The sequence below is a fragment of the Gouania willdenowi genome, chromosome 7, assembly GCF_900634775.1.
Source record: "Gouania willdenowi chromosome 7, fGouWil2.1, whole genome shotgun sequence".
NCBI lineage: Eukaryota > Metazoa > Chordata > Actinopteri > Blenniiformes > Gobiesocidae > Gouania > Gouania willdenowi.
The window spans coordinates 15,116,228-15,138,723 of record NC_041050.1 but is presented as its reverse complement, the minus strand read 5'-3'; the positions used below and the strand labels follow the sequence as shown (position 1 = coordinate 15,138,723).

The following is a 22,496-nucleotide window of genomic DNA, read 5'->3' as shown; positions in this document are numbered from 1 at the left end:
ATCCCATGTCCATGTGTAGGGATTTGATTTACAGCATATACTTAACTGGTTTGTGTAATGACTAAATGCAGTAGGGGGGCGCTGGAGGGGGCGGTAGTCTATTCTGTCATGTACAAGAAACTATTAACCTCTTTCTGTTCCTGGATTTAAAGTTCAAAGGCCAAAACAGGAGGTTGTTTAAAAGAAAGCAATGTCTCATCAATAGTAGCAGGTTTAAATTTGTAGTTCTCTTTTGATTTACAAAGCCAGACTCTGTCCTGGGATGTGACCAAAGGACCATGTTTCCCTTTGATTCCTGTGGAGGCCAGCCAATCCCTTAGACCTCAAGTGCTGTAAATGTAAATCCTGGTTTATAGGCATGTATAAATAACTTGGTGGTCCATGTGTTAAATGTACCTGCTGTTTGAGCTGGTGCATAAGTCTGTCTTTCTCCCTCTTCAGCGCCATCACTTCTTCCTGGGATTTCTTGCGCTTGGACGAAGACAACTCCAGCAGAGCAATGTTTGCATCTTTCTCACTGATTGCTGCCAACAGTGCCTGTTGCCTGAGGGGCGACAAAACAACAACAACTGAATAATTATGGGAACATACAGAAAGTCTATTATAAAATGTAGACAGATGTGAGGCACGCAATATAGATTCAAAGCCAAGTAATTTAACTCATTGACATGTGAGATACTTAAGCTCAGAGAGAGATTCCTCATAGAAGAAGCAGACATATTTGAAGTGGTCTGCTAAGTACTGCATTAGTTGTGTCACAGTATGACTCAGTCAAGCAATAGAGCAATAGACACTATTAGAGTGGGATGAGAAGTATACGACATCGGCACTGCATTAATTGTGTTTGTGTGTGCGTGTGTAGCACACAAAGTAGGTAGCCGGTATCTACAGGTGAAGACGGAACATAGAGTTGATCATCACATCCAGGCCACACAACCAGAAAAACAAATTCATGAAGATTGAGAGTGGTTATGGAGATAAGCTTGTGTCTTTAGGGATCTGTTGGGGGGATTTCTCTTGTATTCAAACAGGAAGCAGTAAAACCTGAGATCATTTTACATAAACCCAAAAATGACATCAACACACAAATAAAAATACAGTCAGGAGCAATATTGCACACTCAAATATTCAATTACATACACATGTAACTGACACATATCCTCCCAAAGCAACCACATTTTGTAGCATGATGAGTTTCTATCCCAGAAATCAGACGTCTCATCAAAGTGACTCAATCCACAGGTCTTGGAGGTTTTATGAGTTTAACAAATTCTATACATTTCAAATGCAAACTGCGTAAAAGGAGTCCCGAACATCTAAAACTGTAGTGGTACATACACTAAGCAGCAATGGGCGCTTTCATTCAATAATTTATGTCCCTGCAGAAACAAATACATGCATCACAAAGCATACTGAAATTAATATAAGCCCTGTTGGCCCTGGACTCGAGATTTCATATCTCAGAACAATTATTTGAACGATACATCTGGATCCTGGATTCTCTTATTCAAGGCTACTTGAATACAGATTGAAGCGGCTGATCACACCGTTAATCAAAGAGTAGGGCCGTTATGACACTTTCAATCTCCCCACACCTTCTTTGTTATTCCTCCTAATGCTCACTGTAAAAGGAACACACTCAGGCACACACTCTTATGGACTTACTTTGGACTTCAACAAGAACACATGCTGTAGACGTCAAGCTTACAGGGCTGTTTGACCTCACCAGTCACAAGGTAAATTATGATATTGTTTAGGTTTAGTAATCACAGTAAAGCTGTGATTGAATAGTCATCACAGTATAGAAAACCTCAAATATGAACATTGTGTCACTTCATAAACACTGTAAGATAAGCCCTGAATAAAACTGCTGGAAGCAATTTTTTTTTTTTTTCAGATACAGACAGTTCAGGCATCATAGAATAATAAATCAAAGATAATTTGCTTGAAAAAAGATGTAAAACGTTGAAATTGCCAATTAAAATTTTTTATTTTGCTCAGAGTCACAACTGTAAACACTCTCTTATTGTCATTTTTGCATAAGTTCCACGCATTGCATTGTGGGATGTTGAGTCCCACAAACTGATGCATAGAAGTGTTTTTACTTCATTGTTCTTTTTTTTTTTATAACAAATTATTGTTTATTTATTAATCTATTAGGCCTATACATGAATTCATCTGACAAACAATTTTTGTCTCCAGCTTCTTTAACTTCAGCACTGACCATATTTGCATTTAATTTTAAAACACGGAAATGTAGCATTGCTAAATCACATTAAAGCTCTTTTTGTCTTTAATACATTAACGAGTGAATTAAAATAGGACACATAGGGGCACAACTAACCAGTAAAGCAGAGTAATGTATTTTTAAGAAAAACTATAGTGCAATGGCAGATCATGATAAAAGGGGCAAAGTGAACTTTAGCAGGAAGGTCTGTCTTATCTGTGAATAGATCAGAAAAAGACAAACAGAGATCCATCTCTTTGTGAACACTTGTCTCTTTTTGGTCAAGACTAATTCATCAGCTCATCATCACTTGCCTTAACTGGATGAGAAACACACGGATCAATTACAAGAACAACAAAGTTATGCCCAACATTTCCTTGTTATCAAATGTATGTATCCTTGCCTGGGAGAATACTCTTCTTTGTTGTTCCCCAAGCAGAGGTTCCCAAAAGAGGGTTAATAATTAGTCTCAGCCTTTTTGGTATGAACTTTTCAATCTTAATGTCATCACAGCACAATAGAGAACAGTTTCCAATTGGGTAGCCATAGCTACAAAACAACTTAGGCAATGCCATGTCATTATAATCCAATTCGGTGATAAACGCTGTTCCATACAATTTCACCAACAAATATTGGCACAGTACATCTTCCTTTGTGCTAATTAGTTTCACACACACTTTAAAATGTGATCACATACGAGAATCCAAACAAACATCCAGCTAGAGTGTTTATTTTTCTTATATTTATGTTATTCTTCATCCACACATGAGCATCTCATGCACAGAAATTCATCCAAGAAAAATGCTTCCACTGACTCTGTTGACTGATCTCCCTTGGTCTGACTCCTTGCTGAACTTTGACCTGAAATGCCCCTCCCAACAAAAGATCATCTTCATATCCGCCCCAATGGAGTCGCGGAAAATACAAATTTTTACACATTTTTCATACGTGAAGATCAAGCCCCAATTGATAGGAATTCCAAAGACTATATAATGAAATAACTAATACATTATGTTGTTGGTTATACAGTGTCAAAACAAGCTTTTATGAGATAACAGCATTTTTACGTATGCATGATAAACACGTTGCTCACATAAGCAGATGTGCATTTAAAATGGATTTCACGTGGCTCAAATTTTGTTTTAGGAGAGCAAAAGATTCTTGTAAGGTCTCGCGGAACAGTAAAGACTGATCTGACAACTTATTTATAAGGGGTGAAATTCTCTGTTCGGCTACAACATATGATTCCAATTGAAACTTCACGGTCTCTGGAACATATTGAGACATTTGGATATAGAAAGGTGGGAGACAAATGGTCAAAGTACATGACCGTGCGATTAGACGCGTGTGCCTGTGTCTGTATATGAAGTGAAGAGGTCAGATTAGATGGTATGGAAAGAAATCATATGGAAGTAAAAAAAAAAAGAAAGGAAAGAGTGAGGAGGCGTCAGGGTTAAAAGAGACAGTTCAGGGCAAAGGAATGAAAAACGAGGAACGAGGAGTGTGATGATGAAATTATCTTGCAAATGTAGAGGCGTAAAGGCAAAATGGAGATTGCCAGGTTGGGTCAAATTTTAGGGCAATACAGGATTAAAATATAGGTCAGAAATGAAGATAAGGTTTGCACCAGTGGGAAGTGTGGAAAGGAATAAACACACTACATTGTAAGTAAAGACCAAAATGATGATGAAAATAGATGAAAGCTATCAAAGAGTGGAAACTGTGTGTTTGAGAGGAAGGACATCCACCTGTACTGCATGGGAGAAAGGAAGAGTTGGAAGGCAAGAAAGGAGCAAAACTTAAAGATTTAGGAGTCCCAAGTTACCCTAAATCAGCTATGCGCGCTCCATGTTGTTATTCCTATGCGTCACGGTTGAGGGATACGTGTTTATAATTTGTGTTATGACTTACTTGAAATGATGAGTGCGGAGAGTCAGTGGGACAGAAACAGATGCGTCTGAGAGATGCCCAGGGGAACCATCAATACTGTTTGCCCTTAAGTGCAGTGTGTATTCACGTGTTGTGAACGCACATGAGTGTGTATCAAACATTTCACAAACACATCTGTGCTTTTATGTCCGTATGCACACATGTGATGTATTTTGTCAGCAAGAACATGGAGAGCCCACTATTATCTGCTCTCAGAACATTCACGAGGTCTTCTGGTTTGTGATTATGCCTCTCCACAACTTAACTGTCCGGCTCTGCACAGACATTCCTCTGGCTTTTTATCGCTGTTCCATGTGTGTGAGTATTTGAAGGTGCAGCACAAGTCTGGGGGCCCCTGTCTAAGCAGTACATGGGGCCTGTGGTGAGAGCAAGCAGAGGACATGAAAATGGGGCATGGTTGAGTGACACTATTATTTATAGTCTTCGACTTCCATGTTATTTACAACTGAGAAGGTAGAGGAAAAATGTCCATTTTAAGCATAAAATACACACAGACTTCATTTTATATGGTTAATGCTAATCCAGTTTAGATGGTAAATCTGTGTTTCAACTCTAAATGTTGATTAAATGTCATTTTATTAAGTTCAGGCTTGCCGAGGTACGAATAGCTGTGTGCAAACGAGAAGCGGCAAACTTGTGCATTTAACTTGTCACTTCCTCTTCATGTTTTAAAACTTAAACACTTTTATTGAATCTTTCAGTTAGAGAGTTTGTCCATCTTTGCTATGAATAATACTTAGGCTTCCTCTGAAACTCTTAATATATTAGATATTACAGGGTAACCCTGCTAAACTTGTACATGCTAAACTTGGACTTCCAAATAAAAAGCTGCAGATGGTTCTCCCAAAACTGGACCAGGTTATGTGTGTTTTCACTTCACTAATAAAATATACAACCCACTTACTCAGCTCAGCCCCACTCCCACACCGGTGCTCTGACGAGTGGGTGTTGGTGTTGGTGGGAGTCTAATTGAAAGAATATGCATCAGTTTTACAGCAACACAAGGAAAAATACGAGGGAACAAAAATCAACAAATCTGCCAAAACTACCCAAATGTTTAGAGTAGGAGCAGGGACGACGAGAGATGGCTGACTGCTTCCAGGGATGAGCAGGACCAGACGGCCACCTCTGCATTCCAGCCCGGCAGAGGGGGTGGGGGAGAGGAGATAGAGACGCCCTGACAGAGGAAAAGTGTGAGGGAGACCAGGTGGCTTAATGAGAGCAAATGGCATCAAGACTCCACCATACAATTAAAATAAAAACCCTAAAAAACAAGAACTACACAAATGTCCTAAACAGTATGTTTGTGACAGCATGACTGGTGTATTACTGTTCTGGCAAAAACCTTTTTAATAAATAGGTCATGTGGAATATATCCATAGCTGATAAAATAATAAATAAATGATTTTACAGTAAAAGATTTAGGTCTGCACCAACCAGAACCAGTGTTTTCGTTCTTTTACAGGGTTTGTTTTGAGTCTTTTTTTTTGTCATTCAGCTGACTGACAGTGTCTCCCCAGGGCATGAGTCAAAAGACAGGAGGTTGAACTGTACCACACACATGTGAGCCTCCCTTGCCTCACATTCAGAAACAAGAAACAGCAGAGACATACACCACCATGCCGCAGCAGCAGCAGCAGCAGCTGGGTTGTTTAAAATCACTGTCATCTGACAAAGAAGTAAGGTCAGGAGTGAGTAACCCAGCTGCAGTCTCACTACTGTAAGAACACACACACACAAAGTGGTTAACACATACACACAATTGCAGTGCAGTTTTGTATTGACGTGTGTAACAAGCTTAAAGTTACCATAGTTAACTTGTTCAAGAATCTAAGATATATGCTGCATATGCAATGGGAACTCAGAACAAACTAGATACAGGAATGAATCCAACAAATGAATCAATTAACATATTTCTTTATATTCAAATCAAATCAAATGTAACTAGTGCATCACAAATTGTTTCTCCAATAAAAGACACAATATAAAAGCTATAAGACATCATCTTGCGTACAGTAAGGCTGCACCTGGAAAGGATGCCAGGCTGTCACACAGGGACAATACATAAATACAAACATATTCCCTTAACATTTACTCCTAGGGGCAATCTACATAACCTTAAGGATTGTGGGAGGAAGACGGAGAACCCAGAGAAAACACACACAAATAAACAATTCAATTCCGAATATTAATCAAATTGAGTTTCTTTAATTTACAAGGGGACAGCTTGTTAGAATAATAGTTGTGCACATTAAAAATGTTTCACAAAGGGAAACCTAAAAGACAAATGTACTCCGGCCTTTCCTTCATCCCCTGTGTGTGATGGGTTAAGTGGAGTTACAGTAAAGTCTCCTCTCCAAACTGTCAGCGATGTAAGCTGAAAATACCACAAAGACATCCTCCATATGGCGTCATACAAAATGTAATCTTTATTGCTCTGTACATTCCAATGTGTTACAATAACTCTCTGTCAAACACTTCATCAAAGGGTCTTTGACAAGCGAGCTACCAAAATACACCGTCTGTTTCTCTCTCCGTCCTCATTCCTTCTTCATTTTTTCCTCTGGATCAAAGAGGGAATGAGTCATCATACAAGAGAATGGCATCACCTCCGCCTGGACGTGGAACTCTCTATTATGCGACTTCTCTCTCCCTCTATCATTCTGTATTTGTCTCTGTTGTGCCCTGTACTCATGCCAAAGCGGGGCTAAATATTAAGTTCAAGGAGGTTATGCAAACAGGTTGAAACAACCGTCCTTGGCTTAAGTATTACCCTGAACCCTTCAATTACCCGGCTTGCTTTCCTCTCTCCCCATTGCTCCTGCCTTTTCTGTCCTCTGCATGGATTCTTGTACTTCGATCATCTAAATGCCGCCTGAAAATACAAAGCACACTCCTGACAAGAAGCAAAAAAGGGTTGAATTTACACCAAAGTGGTGAAGACGCACCCACACGCTTCCTTGCACCCAAAATACTTCTGTACACATCTGACAGGTCCAAAAAGCAGGAGGAGTTCATATCCCTTGCCCTTTATTATTTCTACTGGAAATGAAGACTAACACACTCACAGCCCTTAAAAATGCAACAGATATTCATTCATAGGTGTAGGATCATAGCAGGTCTTTGGCATCAAACAAATCAAAGTTGTTTAGTGGTTTTATGGATAGCATTGTCATAGCAAGTTTACCTATGGTACAAGCAGTTTGCAGTCCAATAGTGTGCAGTGCTTGTAACAGCGAGCTAAGATACTGCGCAGAAACATCAAACTCCCAGATAATAGACTTGTTAGCATACTTTCTGCAAAGCTGCTTCAGGATTTCAGAAGTGTTGGAGCAAGGACACATTGAAAACCTGGTAGACTATCGACCCTCGGCGGCCGCGTTTGGACACCCCTGATCTATATGGTATGAATTGAAAAAAAAGACAAAAACAAGAGCACTAAGGGCCGGATTCACAAAAGGTTTAGTGGTATTAAAACGTGTGCAAATGTCACTCCACGCGCTAATAAGGAGTACAAAGCCCAAGGAATCACGCCGCCGCTGCTACACTTCCAAATGTGCCCTTATTCCATTTAGACAGAAAAGTCCATCTGCCTCAAATATAACTTCAAATGTCAGTGCTTGTGCTGACGTCCTTATTGAAATGAGCAAAACGCTAATTTCAATAGGGCCGGTCTGCACCAGTTCTGCTCGTGCACTAATGATTGCTGCAATCTTTGTGAATTCCGCGCAGCAGGTGAGGAAACTGCGTCACAAAAAAATTTAGGGAAGCAACTGAATTACCACCCTTTATTTCAGATCTTTGTGGATCCAGCCCTAAGAGCGCAAACCTCCACCAAACTCCAAATATCCTATTTGTCAGATATTGGCAGTTATCTGGATCAGTGATCCTGATCATGATACCATGATCATTCACACTTTAAAGCATTGTAAGAAATGCATATCCACATTAATAACCATACAGTCGGTCCAAATGTATTGGCACCTGCATTTTCTTTTTGAGAAATCATGATGAAAGGCATAAATCTGATCCGGAAATAACTCAGTGAAGTAATTAAGGAACCAACCCAACATAAGTGGATCAAATTTCATAAAGACCGGTAATTAGAAACGGAGGTGAGAATTAGGGATGAGAAATAGGGATTTTTTTTTTATTTTCAAACTGATCCAGAATCATTATATTGATCTGTATCTGTGCCAAGATTTAATTCAATCCTCTATGGCATATGGCCTATATTTAGAAAAACAACACAAAGAAGTCAAGACTAAGGGAAGAAAGGGAAGATGAAGGAGAATGTGAGGAGTGACAGAAGAATGGTGCTCGGACTGAAAGGGAAGGTTAATATGACGGTAGTGTGAGCTTGTTTTGTGTACGCTTTGGTGACACTGGCTCTGTCTGAGAGACAGCAGGTGGTAGAAATGCTGACGCGATCCTAGAGCGTAACTAACCAGTGATGCCTTGATTAGAAATCAGCACATCAGAAGAACGGATAAAATAGATTTAGATGATTGAGCTATTGCAGATTGGGCTGCCAGGCAAGAGAGAAAAGTTTTTTCTCCAAGAAGTACATCTAGAAGGAAAAGAAGAGAAAGACGACAACATTCAGTTGTCTTTCTACTGATTACAAGTTTAGCAGCCAGGTCTGGACAAGTCTGCTGCATATTTAGGCAGATCAATGAGGAGGATCATGGGATCAAAGAGAAACATGATTACTACTTGGCCTTTTGATGAAAAATCAAACTCCTCACTATTATTTCCTTGTCAGTTCACACAGGAATACGATCAATTAAAGGCATGCACGTATTTGAGGACGTCCTCACTATCACGTTCACACACAAACTTTGATACAATTGCAGACAGAGCACAAACATTAAAGGACACACAAGAATTTGTAGTTTTTACAGGGGACACTCGCATGAACACACATGCAAGCACGCATGCACTGACAGACACACCTTGAGTCACACACATGGATAGACATATACACCCACACCGCTCTATAATCTAGGTAATTTCTACGTTGAAGCGAGTGTAGACAGATCGTGCCTCTGGTACACTGTGGCTGTTGTATCATTAAAACTGCTTGTTCGACAGTTGCTGCACATTTTACGATAGAGATTCACTTATGTGTAAAGTTTTGTGGAATAGGTTTAATATTGAAAAATATTCGGTATGACTTGTGCCTTATGTGTATTTTTTTTGTCTGTGTGGCTATAAAAAAAATTATTTGCAAGCACAAACAAAAAATGCGCACATGAACTTTCAAAGCGTGCGTTTCTTATAATCACAGCTATCTGTTCTTTGATCAAAGTTGTTTTTTGGTTCCTGTCAGAAAAGCGTCTGCTATTGTTATTTAGTGTTAGTTCAAATCAATGTCTTTTCACACATGTGCAAGGACACCATTTATGCATTGTTTCATAATGTATTTTTTTACAGGCAAATATGAGTTAATTGGTTCAAAACCTGTAACATACCACCATTTCATGAACAAAATAGATGTAGTGTTGCAAAAAAAAAACACTTTTAAAAAGCAGTCCAGAGACAATACTCAAGCGTAACTACAGGCCATGTCAGGAGTCCTCAGCTGTCCTGCCAACACACCTGCACATAAATTCCAGCATACGTCTGGTTTTTAATAAAGAGACCTGCGGTAGTGTGCATTTAGGCTCTGCTGACAGACTCACGGATTTCCAGATAGATAACACATGCATCCGTGCCAGCTCGAGATTACATCACAGGTATTTTAGCAACATCTTCCACCTAGTCCATTTGTTGGCTATGACTACATACAGTACTGTGTGTGCCGGTACAAGGCGGCTCATATGTGGATGTTGGATGTGCTGAAAAAAATATCTATTTTTTAATTATTTTGTGAATATGTGATTTTTTGCATGTTTTCAAATTTAAAGGCTACTTTTTTCAAATAATCTGGTGCATGGAAAGAATGTCATAACAAACACCAAAATTGATTAGCAACAAAGAAAGGGAAAACACCATACTATACAGATGTGATTCTGACATCTGTCCTGAATTAAATTATTCTTTCTTGGTCTCTGCTTGTTGTTTTTGGAAATCAAGTAATCAGCATCACTATTAACCACAGTTACTGTATGTGGCTAATACAGCCAAAAAAGGCACCCTTAGGATTGAGCACATGTTAACCACTATTTTTGCACATAAACAGGAATGTCAAGTAAGAAATAAACACACTTTAAAACACATTTTAAACAATCTAGAGCAGAGGTGTCAAACTCATTTTACTTTAGAGGTCACAGATTTTTGGTGGGACAAAAAAAAAAAGAAAATTCAACCTTTTCATATTCAAGTTTGGATTCTTGCATTTGACGAATGTCTATTATTCACTGCGAAAAGTTATAGATAATAGTGCCTCCAGGATCTAGAAGTCCTAGAATTTGTGGACAACGTGTATACATTTTACATTACATGTAATTTGAGGAATTATTTAGGAGGAATACCAGGTTTAAAAAAAATAAGAAAAAAACAAAGTTTCAGCAAACAATTTATGTCTTAAAAACACATATGTCTGGAACTAAACACATATTAATTGTCTATGTTTCTGTTGTATTTTTAACAAACAAAGAAAAGAACGAGCTGAAAGGAAGGCTTTGACAGGCCGGATTTGACACCCCTGAAATTAGTTTGGCACCCCTGATCTAGAGCATTTCAATCTAAAATAGTTAGCAGCACTGTTTTCAAAATACACCAGTGACACTGTGGCCATGCTAAAAACATATTATAATGTATCACAAAGAGAAAGTCATGTAATGGATGCTAATTAGTCATCCAGAGACAAACCGTCATGTACAGTACAGTAGTTAGTCATACCAGAAGGTTTCTACAAAGATTTGCGAAGCAATGGAACAAACCTTCCAGTAACACCCGTGTAAAACTGATGCACACACACAGGTTGTGTTTTTGTTCATACTTGCACTGGTACTTTCATTGTTGTCATACACTTTGGTCCAAAGTGACATGCCAGGACACCAAAGAAACTGAGTCACTGAAAGTCAGATAAACAAAGCCTGCCAGGATGAGGACCTAAACAACATACTGCAATTGCTTTATTACTCAGTGTTTGCCCTAGGTGTCATGTTACGAAGAGCTACACTGCAATAAAAGCCCTTACCACAGTTCAGCAATGTGTTTGTGTGTGTGTTTGCACTGGCAAAGGCTCCCTTGTGACTGGTTATATTGGACATGCTCAAACAAAGCCAAACACACAACAGGAGCCGCAAGCAATTAGGCTTGCTATAGTGCATAACTCCTCTGTTGCCCCTTTGCCATCCACCATTCTTCATCCCACACAATCTGCTTTAAAATAGCATCCACAACACATGTCCAAGCATCAGTTTCAGCAACATTTTTGACATCAGTGGTAATAATGATGTTTGTGTGTTTCCTCTACAGGATTAAATGTTAACCTCACTGGTTAAAATATTGCTGACGAGCATGAAAGTGCTTGTAATGTTAGGAGGCAACCTAATCCTTTGGATTAAATACATTAGAGTAGCTCTCACAGATAGCCGGGTGGGCGCTGTGTCTCCATCCTGTCAATGGAAGAGACACATCTATATCCACATTGATACATAATACTCTTCCCGTTCTTTGCTGTAATTATTTCAAATAATCTTTTTCCACATTTTGTAATCTACACAGGAGATGATTAAGGTTAATCTGTCTACTGTCAGTTTACTGCCAGCATCAAAATGAGGAACATTCAGTTTGAAATGGATCTGATGGAGACTGAGGAGTGAGTGAAAACTCTCAGACTGTAAGTTGGAAGAAACGGTAATGTTCTGTTTTGAATCAATTCTAGAAAAATAGCTGAATTCAATTTGGGTCAGTCCTTTTCTCTTTCTTCACTCACCTCCTCCCCTGTTTCTATCATTCCACCTCTGTTTTGCACAATGCATCATGGCCTTTTGTCTTGAAACACCTCATAAGAGAGACATCGCTTTGTATAAAAAAGCAAAAGGGAACAAGTGAAGACATAAGCCATTTGGAAAGTGTGTTAGATATTACACACATACGTTGTTCTTTAAGAAGTACTTGTTTTGCTATTTTACTATTTAACTTTTACTTAAAATAAATATAATGAAGGTACACTGATAAAGCCAAACTTGTTTGATTATCAACATGAACAATCAAGGTGTGGTACTTTAGCTACACGAATAAACAATAGGAACTTTGAGCAACGCCATGCCCCATTGGGGATCAATAAAGTATATCAATGTAGATTGTTACCTGGATACAATGTGCAATGTGCTGTAGGGTACACATGCACATGCAGACTATAATTTGTGAGTATTTAGTGCATACCTCACTATGTTTGTCTTATGTACATACACCTTTAGTAGTGGCTAGTGTAGCTCTCCTGTTACACACATGTTCTTTATGGGCTGCCTAATGGAGCCGAGTTCTTCCTGTCTTGTGTGATGTGGTTTACTGTTGTTTGATGTGCTCAGGAATCCTGCATTGAAAAGTACCCCAAGCCGATCTTATCACATAAAAGCCCTTACATTGGAAGAAGACACTTTGCTCTTTTGTTTTTTTACTTTTTTTTAACTTAAGAGAAGATCTGTGTCGCTGCAAGGCTGTACGTGCACGCAGTGATCTCAGGCCAAGGCACCGTGGCTGCCAGCTACGTTTGACTGTTCTCTGGCATTTTACACCCACCACTCCCAGTGTGAACATTTCAGCTTCCATTTGTCCAACAGATGACTGCATATCACAGACTCCAAAATGGCCGCAGCTACAGACGGTGGGGACGCTGCTCCTCAGTTGCCGTCAGAGCAAGACATTTTACTACTAAACGCCAACAAAGAAAATACCAAACTACGGGAAGAGATTTGTTGCCTTTCTAACGAGCTAAAAAAGAAAGATGAACTACCAAGTATACGGACACGGTCGTAAAAATGTCAATAGCGTTGTCGTCTTTCCTCCATAGGACAACGATACAGTTCCCTGGGAAAATCCGGGTTCAAGACTGTCCTTTTCCACACGCCTGCCATTGTGGGCCGAGGTTGTTGTCCGCGGATGAGACGAAAAACACGGAAAATGGCGTCCCTCTTCCATTTACTCATTATAATCGCTTTGAAGCCCTTTCGTACGAAAATGGAGACAAACTCAGTTAAATTAAGCCGACTGAAACAACCGCCAGGAAAACACCTCCACCACCGCTTGGATTAAATTTCCATCAGTGGAATTAATCTGCAAACGGGGCAAGCGGTGACACTCAGCGTGTCCAGGAGAATGAGGAAGTTGCATGTGTGGAGAATGACGAGGTGAGAGACTTGGAGGAATGCCAAAATACAGTGAGCAAACCATTCAACTCTGACATAGATAACAAAATAATAACAATTTTGCCATCAAACGCCTGGTCTTCGTGTTGTTTTTGTAGTTTTATACAAGAAAACCAATGTTAAGGTGTCACTAAAGCAAAAAAAAAAAAAATGCTTCAAAGTCACTGACAGGTTTTTGCAGAAAAAGGCTTTTTTTCTCAGCTTCTTGTCACAAACCGGCGATTTGTGTGAAACTTGCCTCTTTTCAACTGCTGATTACGGAAGAACAAAACAAGCAATAAACAAACAAAAAAATATATTCTGATGAACGTAGAGAGTCTAATCTGGTTTCAGATTTCAGATCGTCACAGTACAAAATATCCTGTAGGTCTTGAAAGATCAGTGAAAATCATCTAAAACGCCTGGCAAAATGGGGTTGGCTGCTCTGAAAATGGCTGGCAGTGAATGAGGTAACTTTCAGCTTCTTAACCAGGATAAAACCGGTGATTTTATTTGGTCCAAAACACCTCAGAGAGAAATTATCAGAGCAAATAATGTCTCTGGATGGCATTACTCTGTCACCCAGGCCCACAGTAAAAAAGTTGTGTTTACTTTGATACTGACTTACCCTTTAACACTCATATTAAGTAAATCACAAAAACAGCCTTCTTCCACCTCCGTAATATCTCTAAAATCAGGAATATCTTGGCCCAGAGTGATGCTGAAAAACTAATCCATGCATTTGTTACATCTAGACTAGATAAGATTATTGTAACTCTCTATTGTCAGGATGTCCCAGTAACTCACTAAAAAGTCTCCAGTTAATCCAGAATGCTGCAGCCAGAATACTAACAGGTACAAACAGGAGAGAGCATATTTCTCCAGTATTGGCTTCCCTTCATTGGCTTCCTGTAAAATCTAGAATATAATTTAAAATCCTCCTGTTAGCCTACAAAGCTCTACATGATCAAGCTCCTGTATATCTGAAAGGGTTAGGGTTAGGATCTTAGTGCCCTATCGTCTAGGCAGAACTCTCCACTCTCAGTTTGCTGGTAAACTAAAAGTTCCAAAAGTGTCTAGAAGTAGAACAGGAGGCAGAGCGTTTAGCTACCAGGCTCCTCGTCTTCGGAACCAACCCAGTTTTAATACGGGAGGCTGCTACACTCTCCACCTTTAAGGCTAAACCTACTTATTTGCTGAAATGTATATCGTATAATAGCATTAACCTAACCACTGGGAACAAAGCCCTAAACCTAAAAAAAATTAGGAACTAAAAACTAAGATTCAATAGTAGAACACCAACACTATATTCAAACACAATCCACCATCTACACATAGCTCTAATGGGCTGCAATGTGTGAAGTCCAGTCAGACAAGGTTGTGCCGGGTTGTAGCCAACCCCCGTCTTCTGAACATCGTTGTATACCCATCACATTGCTCACATTGCTTACACACCATTTACACTGATGTGTCCACCCCATATTCATTCTCATTCCACTGTATTCTTGTATCATGTTTTTCTGCAGTCTGTGCCTTCTCCTCGCCCTTCTCTCTCTGTTTTGTTTCAGGTGTCTTGAAGCTGGAGTTGACAGTTCCTGATCTGTGGTTCATGGCTCAAGTAGTCTTGGACACTGATGTTCTATCTCTCTAGCCTGTTCTGTTCTTCCTCCTGTCCACTAACCCCAACCAGTCTAAGCAGATGGCTGCCACCTCTGACACTGGTCCTATTGGAGATTTTTTCCTGTTAAAATAAAAAACAGTTAGAAGGGAGTTTTTTCTTCCTACTGTTGCTTAAACTTGTTCATGTGGATTTGTTGCTACGAATTTTATATTTTGAAAGCGCTTTAAGATTACTTTTGTTGTAATTGGCGCTATATCAATAAAGTTGAATTTAATTGAATTGAATTGAGTGTGTGTGTGAGGAAGCGTAATTTTTCTAATTCAATTGAGTGTTAAACCCAAAGCCAAACACACACACATATGACTTCATTAAAAGCTAATCCTGCAGACCTAAAGCAAGAGTGGATGAGAGATATGTCAGATATGTTAGAGCAAGTTACTGAGAGTGTGTGTAAAGAAAGATAATGGCAAGAAACTTGATAAAACAAGATTTTTACTCTTGTTATTTCTGGACTAATTTCTAATTGAAACTACAATTTGTGCGACATTATGTAGCCTATGTATACTGTCTACATCTGTCAGTATGGTGTTGGTTGTGCTTTTAAGGACATGGATAATGGTTTTCTCTGTTCACTCAGGCTTGGTAAAAATGTTCTTTCCTGTCTATCTGTGGTAGACACATTATGTTGTTTAGTCTGAGATCAATCACTCACATTACTAGATTTTAATTTACGTTTTAGAATTAAACTTTTTTAACCAAGATCTTATCAATGTTGGGATAAACTGAAATCCTTTCCATGGTGTGTTTACTTCCTTGCACTAATGTCAGTTTGGATATGTTCCTGCAGACATTTGGTAGCCTACTCTTGACAGGATAAGCAGATAAAGAAGATAATGCAGGACCACACTGTAATGTAAGTTGTAGTTTTAAAGATCACTTAGTCAAGCTAAGATTTCTCCTAGCTTACATTTAGAGCAAGAGAGGTACAACCTGGACATATCATACCAGTCCAGGCCAATACAAAGTTAAATTAAATGTTTATATTAAACCCCAAAATATCACAACGACCATTCAAATTGTCCTTCAGATTCGAAGCAACAATCCCGTTAAACTAATAGCAGCTTTGAAGGTATTTTTTGTGTTATTTATTTTTTTTCTTTTTTTGATTAAATTTGAATATGAAAATACTCTCTTTTAAAATAAATAATAACAATGAAACTGTCATTGACCACCCAAAGAGTGTTGACAGCTTTGGGAGTAAAGCATCACAGAATATATGACACCTAAGGGCATGATTATTAAATGTAAAATGCTTCAACCTAAACTGTTTTTAATATTACTTTATACAGAGACATTTGTGAATTAACCTATTTTAAATCATCCACATTGCCTGTGATCAATGAAAGGCCTGTAAAACATTTAAATTGTGCCATTATCTTTTCATATTATCGGTCTCTGTATTCTCTGCAGAATAGCTTTGTTGTTTGTTTGGTAGTGACCAGACCTGTCACTAAGCAGTCTACTCAAATTAATCTGAGTAGTGCACAGATTACCCTGCGGTTGCCCTCCTGAATTAATGTGATCCAAATAAACTTTGGTTTTAAATTCTGCGCGTTGAAGTTTTTTTTTGTTTTTCCTCCGTCTTTCGTTTTTTCCTTTGGAGTCAAACACTGGATTTTTAAACACAACACAAATGTCCTTTTCTCTCTGCTATTCTTCTCTGTCATTTTGCTTACATTTTACTCCTCGTACCAACTGGCTTTAGGAGAACAGTCAGGCTTCAAATATTTCTTCCCTTAGCAAAGACTCAATGAACAGCAAGAAAGACAAAGGCTTAAATAATCATCACAACAATAATCTCATGATCACGGTCACAAGGTGCTTATTAATTCATGAATGATGTTGGCCTTTTTGCTGTTTGGATCCTCTCTAACACACATACACACCCATAAAACTCATGCACCTACTCAGATAAACATGTTCATGTATTTACACGTTATCCCTTTGAAAAGAACCCAATCTTAGCGAATCAATGAAGATAAGCATCCAAGCATCCAAAACTTGTTTGAACTGTTTCCTACCTTTACCGAGAAGTGTAAAGTGATAATTATAGTTTAAATCTACATCCCAGAATTAATCAGATTTTATACACACACACATACACCGAGACAAACACTAAGTGCCAGGGGCGGCTGGCTGCTTTGCAGTAATTAAGCCTGTGTGCGGTGGTGGTGGAGTAGCCCAATGCTGGTAAGTATTTGGTTGAGCTGTTGTTATCTATCCAAACCCCCTGAGAACAATCTCTGTCAGAGAGAAAGATGTCCAGAACCAATACAAATGGGAGCAAAATAATGAACTCAGCAAAACCAATCACTTTCCCAACAAGTGCATTACTTTACATTATCTGGTCAAGAACGGTAAGTTGAAAGTTCATACAAGCAAACTGGCTTCTTAAAAGTACACTGCTAAAAATAAATAAAGGGAACACTCAAACATCACATCCATTGAAAGACATTATCCAGTTGAAAATGTCATTCATTACATTGTGAAATGAGTTAGGAACAAAATAATCAAAGCATCAGTCAGCTTCTAGTCACTCTGTGGTAAGACAAACACTCTCCAGCCACATAAGGCCCTAAGTTGCTCCCAGTAGTCGACTAGCGCCTTGCATGGCAGCTCAGTCCCATTGTTGTGTGAGTGTGAATGGGTGAATGAGCTGATATTGTAAAGCGCTTTGAGATTGAGTGAGGGGATAAAGTGCTATATAAATTTACCATTACTGCTTATCGATTCAATTTTCTTTAACTCTTTATTATCTTGTCTTTGTCTCTTTAATTTCCTTTGTCTCTTTAATTTCCACCAGGTAAGGCAGGTAGAGATTGTTTTCACTGGAAGATAATATGTACAATATATGACACTTTGGCCACAAACATTTGATAATATTTACAGTGCTCCTTTTGAACTTGAACAACTTGATCCTAAACTAATTTAGTCATAAAACCAATAATTACTCTGTAAAAAAAAAAGGGAACATATTAACAAAAAGTACAGCTGTACTTATCCACTGTGGTAGATTAACCATTTTGTGCAAACAAATGTGCATTTTTCTGGACTTCGGATGGCAATGAGCATTCTTGGACACAGAGATATTTCTCAGCTAAAGCTGACACTATTGGCAATGTGTCCCTCTTCATCCACCACCAGAGGGTGGCTGTCTTTGTTTGGGATGGGAGGAAGGCTTCTATATAGTTGGACTTCTTGATCCACTCTTTGGACTAAGATATAGGGCCCTATAAAATCCATGTTAACGGAATCGCGGACGGAATCACGGAATCAACCAATGAAAACGGAATTCACTGTTGAACACGGAAATGGACAGAAACGTCATGAAACGCTGTCACCGGAACTTTTTTTATGGGGAAATGTTTTTAGGGACTGCTCATTAGGTGCACCACGCGCCCCCATCCTGGCCGCTTCAAACACCACTTAAACCACCCGAAACACTGTCTAAACTGCCAAAAACTATGCAAATCATCACTGACTCCTAAATACGGAGCCACCAATGCCCGTTTAACTTTACGGTGTCTGTGAATCTCCATCCGTTTCTTGTTTGTGAAAACATGAGTAGCTTCACCTGCTCAGAGTGTTTAAACAACACGCTACTTGAGTGTGACGTTGTATTTGCGACGTAAGAGGAACCGATTAGCGGACTGAACAGGCAAGCAAACAAACGATTCCTAGGAATTGGATTACTGGGAACGGGTTCTCAGAAAGAACTGGCTTTCCATTCCCATCCCTAATTGTCATGTATTGTCAGAATGAACCCAGAGCCCACTGCCCCAGCATATGGTTTCACAATGGGTCTAAGTATCTCAGTCTGCTATCTAATTACAGTCAGGGTACTTCAATGCTCAACCAATGCCACTGTCCGTTAGCTAACCAAAACATGTCAGACTTGTCATTGGTATGGAGTTCCTATACAGTCTCAGCGGAAAATGAGGAAAAAGGCCGGTTTACAGTTAGGCTGCCATTTTTTCTTCCAACTTTTCAAGTAACGCTGTAAGTCGGCTGTGATGTCATCCTCAGACCTCAGTTACGTTATATAAGCATTTTTTAAAGGAGGCTTAACTAATGCACTTTGTTTTGTTTGCCATTCATTGTTGTTGTTTTTTATTGGTAAGCTAAAGCTTAGTTCTAAAGTTATTGACAATATTGACCACTCACTTAATTATCAGCCCCTTGAACACCAAAAAAGAAACATACTAAGACAATGTACAAAAGTAGAACTCTTCTAGTGTAACCTGAATGAGCAAAAATTCCTTCAAAGTCCATGTTTAAATAGTCAGGTGGAGCCTTTAGATATGGGGCAGTGTATTAAGTCGTATAAATTACCTTAAAACATATAATTAGGTCAGACACAATTTTATGACTACCGTCCCTGCAGACACCCACTTCCGCACTTCACCACTCTTCCTTCTCTTCATTCCTCCTGTGACCCTGAGGGCAGGACGGTGTGTCCTCCGCTGCCTCTTTATGGCTTACAAAACCCACCTAATCAATTGCCCACTCTGGCATGTACACACACGCACACAAACTTGCAATCAATTAGTCCAGAGATTTATACAACTGCAGGTTAGAGGTGCTCAGGGGTGTTAGTCTACCTAAGGCCAATCAGACTTGGCTTTCCTGAGTTCTACTACTACAACAACCCAAATGACTCTAATGAGCTTTGTGTGTGCATGTGTGTGCGTGTGTGCGCGACTGACAACAATTAGCAAGGCTGGTGCACTCACTTCCTTGGCCCCATTTCCTGTGATAGTAATTATTGGGTATGTGTGATAAATTCCAGGCCTTCTTCTACCAGTCCAGAGATAGAACAAAAAGGCCCAAAAAGGGAGGTACGGGGGGCTTTGAATACTCAGAGGAAGTTGGGTGAGGGGTGTTCAAAGAGTGATGAAGTACAACCAAGCTCTAACTGCAAATGTGTTAAAATCCTTATAAAAGATTATAGGGGTTTCTATGTGACCTTTTACCGCTATCTTCTTCTCTGTCTTTATAGACTGCACGTCTTTTCTTTCTGTGCCACAAACACTTCATCCCAAATTCATCACACACAAATACACAACAATAAGTCTGTCAAATGGACTCTTCCATCAATCACTGTCCCTCCCACATATCTAGTATATCTACCAATGTGCTCTGAGCTGAGAGAACTCATAGCTCATCAACAAATTTATGACATGTCTCTCACCCTTCACTCAACGATGCATTGACTTTAGAAGCCAGTGTCCCTTCACCCGGCTGTTCCTTACTTTACGACTAGTGCAGCTCAAAAGTAACCTGAGTAACTCTTCCCTCCTACTGCAGGACAACTGTGCTAAAATCTTACCAAACTTCACTAAGTGTTCACATTCTGTGTAATAACTCCACTTCAAATAATGGTTGGGTTGGTGCCAGACATGCTGTGAGGGTAGGTGTCCAAAAATAGTATTAATAAACTGGAGCTACAACTGACTATGATTGGTGATATCACAGCCAAACTTTGAGCATAGTGAGTGTAAAGAAATGGCAGGTTTAGACAAAAAGGCCACAAGAATGACAAGGTCTGGAAAACTAAAGCTTTAGAAATTGATTTATAATTTAACTTTTTGAATTTCTGCCTCGTGGCATTTGTGCATTAGCCATGCACGGCATGATCCTATCAAAAGTTCCCACAAGTAAATATTCACTCAACTTTTATAAAGCAAGTGTATCTCATTACCTCACTGTACAGAACAAGCACTTGAAAGCAAGATTCCCAAGTGATGAAGTCCTCCATTGACAAAAATCCTGAAATATTGGGGTGAGTGGTATTGGGGAAGTAGGGTGGTGCCTGCCTGGGCCTTGACATAATAACACACCTATGGGCTCAACAGCTGACACACACGTTGAAGGTAAACATGTGTGTCAGAGGGCATGAGAGCACAGACAGACATGATGAATGGCCTCAAGTTCCCACGAGGGGACACACACACAAACTTGCTCTAAGAGAGAAGAAAGTTATGTGTGGTCAGCCCTTCCTCATCAGTGCAATACAGAGAATCCTATTCACTAGCTGCGCTGACCCTCCATGTCCCATCATTACCTATCACAACAATTGTAACATAACACCTTAAAGTCCTATGTGGCGTGCAGGGATCATTATTGACCATGAAAATTTCAAATGTACTGGAGTTTTGAAAGAATGTCTAAACTTTTTAGTGGTAAATGTTCAGTGTTTATAAATGTGTGCGCAAGCTCTCGAGTTGGCGAGTGTGTGGGTTCTGGCCCCTTGGAGAGATCAGTGAGCGGGACATGACCTTGCCAGTACAGCTGGTCCCTCTGTATGTTTAGTCACTGTAACCGTGGCAACGACCATTCGCAGACTGGATGTCTATGTCGGGGATTTGAAAGTCATAATGTCACTACTGCACCTAGCTTCATTAGGCTGTGAGTTACTGTAATAAGCCAACAGACGGGTATGCAAAGACATCATAAGCCAAACTAATAGTAAGTTCAGAGGGTTTTTCTTTGAGTTTGGGGCTTTTTTTTGTAGAATAGTTTCGTTGCCTTCTGCGAGGGTGTTGAGTTAAAACAATAAAGTAACAAGAAGAGTGACGGTTGTAAGGCGAAGATGTGAAATTAGTTTTTATATACCTGCTGATTCTGTCTCAGCTTTTTTCCAAATTAAGGAATTACAATTGGAAACACCTTGGGGATCTATGACATACAAAAATTTTATATCTTTGGAATATGGCCCCTTTTAATGTGCCTCACAACCGTTTGGTCCATGTCAGTGCACATAGACAACACACACATCCAGTATTGTGAATGAATTGTGTAAAAAAATTCTTAACCTGGACAAAGATAAAACTATTAAACTTTGTTTTGCATTTGTTTGCATCTATTGTTTACATGGCACCTACTGTATATACTGTAATTGAAAGTCAGAAATGAGCTACCCTGTACTAAAGCTATTACCGAGTTGTTTCTTCTGCTGGATGTTTAATGCTAGCAAAGGAGTCTAGTTCTGGCCCTTCCTGCTCCTATAGCTCCACTCTTCATCTTCTCCCTGATCCTTTCTCTACCACTCTCTCTATCATTCGGCTACTCCCTACCTCATTCATCACCCCCTCCATTAATCATTACCGCACTCCATTATCCTTATTTCTTTTCCCCATCATACATTTCCATCCAAACTCTTTACTACAACTTGGTTTTCCCCTCTATAGCGATTTTCGTTGCATCATTATTTTTCTAGTGCAAATATGCTTTCCTCTTAATATTCCACAATTTCAGCTCTCCATTCTGCACCTCCATTTTGTCAAATTTGCTTCTCTATTGGCTTGAGCAATACATTTCAAGCTGCTTATCTTGT

At 39.4% G+C, this 22,496-nt stretch overlaps 1 protein-coding gene across 1 annotated transcript in view; it reads right to left on the bottom strand.

Annotated features, from left to right (window-relative positions):
- Positions 1 to 22,496, bottom strand: part of LOC114467636 (ERC protein 2-like) — a 172,339-nt gene that overhangs the window by 57,202 nt on the left and 92,641 nt on the right. Inside the window, exon 16 of the mRNA XM_028454087.1 lies at positions 397 to 544. Within this exon, the coding sequence (XP_028309888.1) occupies positions 397 to 544 (148 nt within the window). The remainder of the gene's footprint in view (positions 1 to 396; positions 545 to 22,496) is intronic.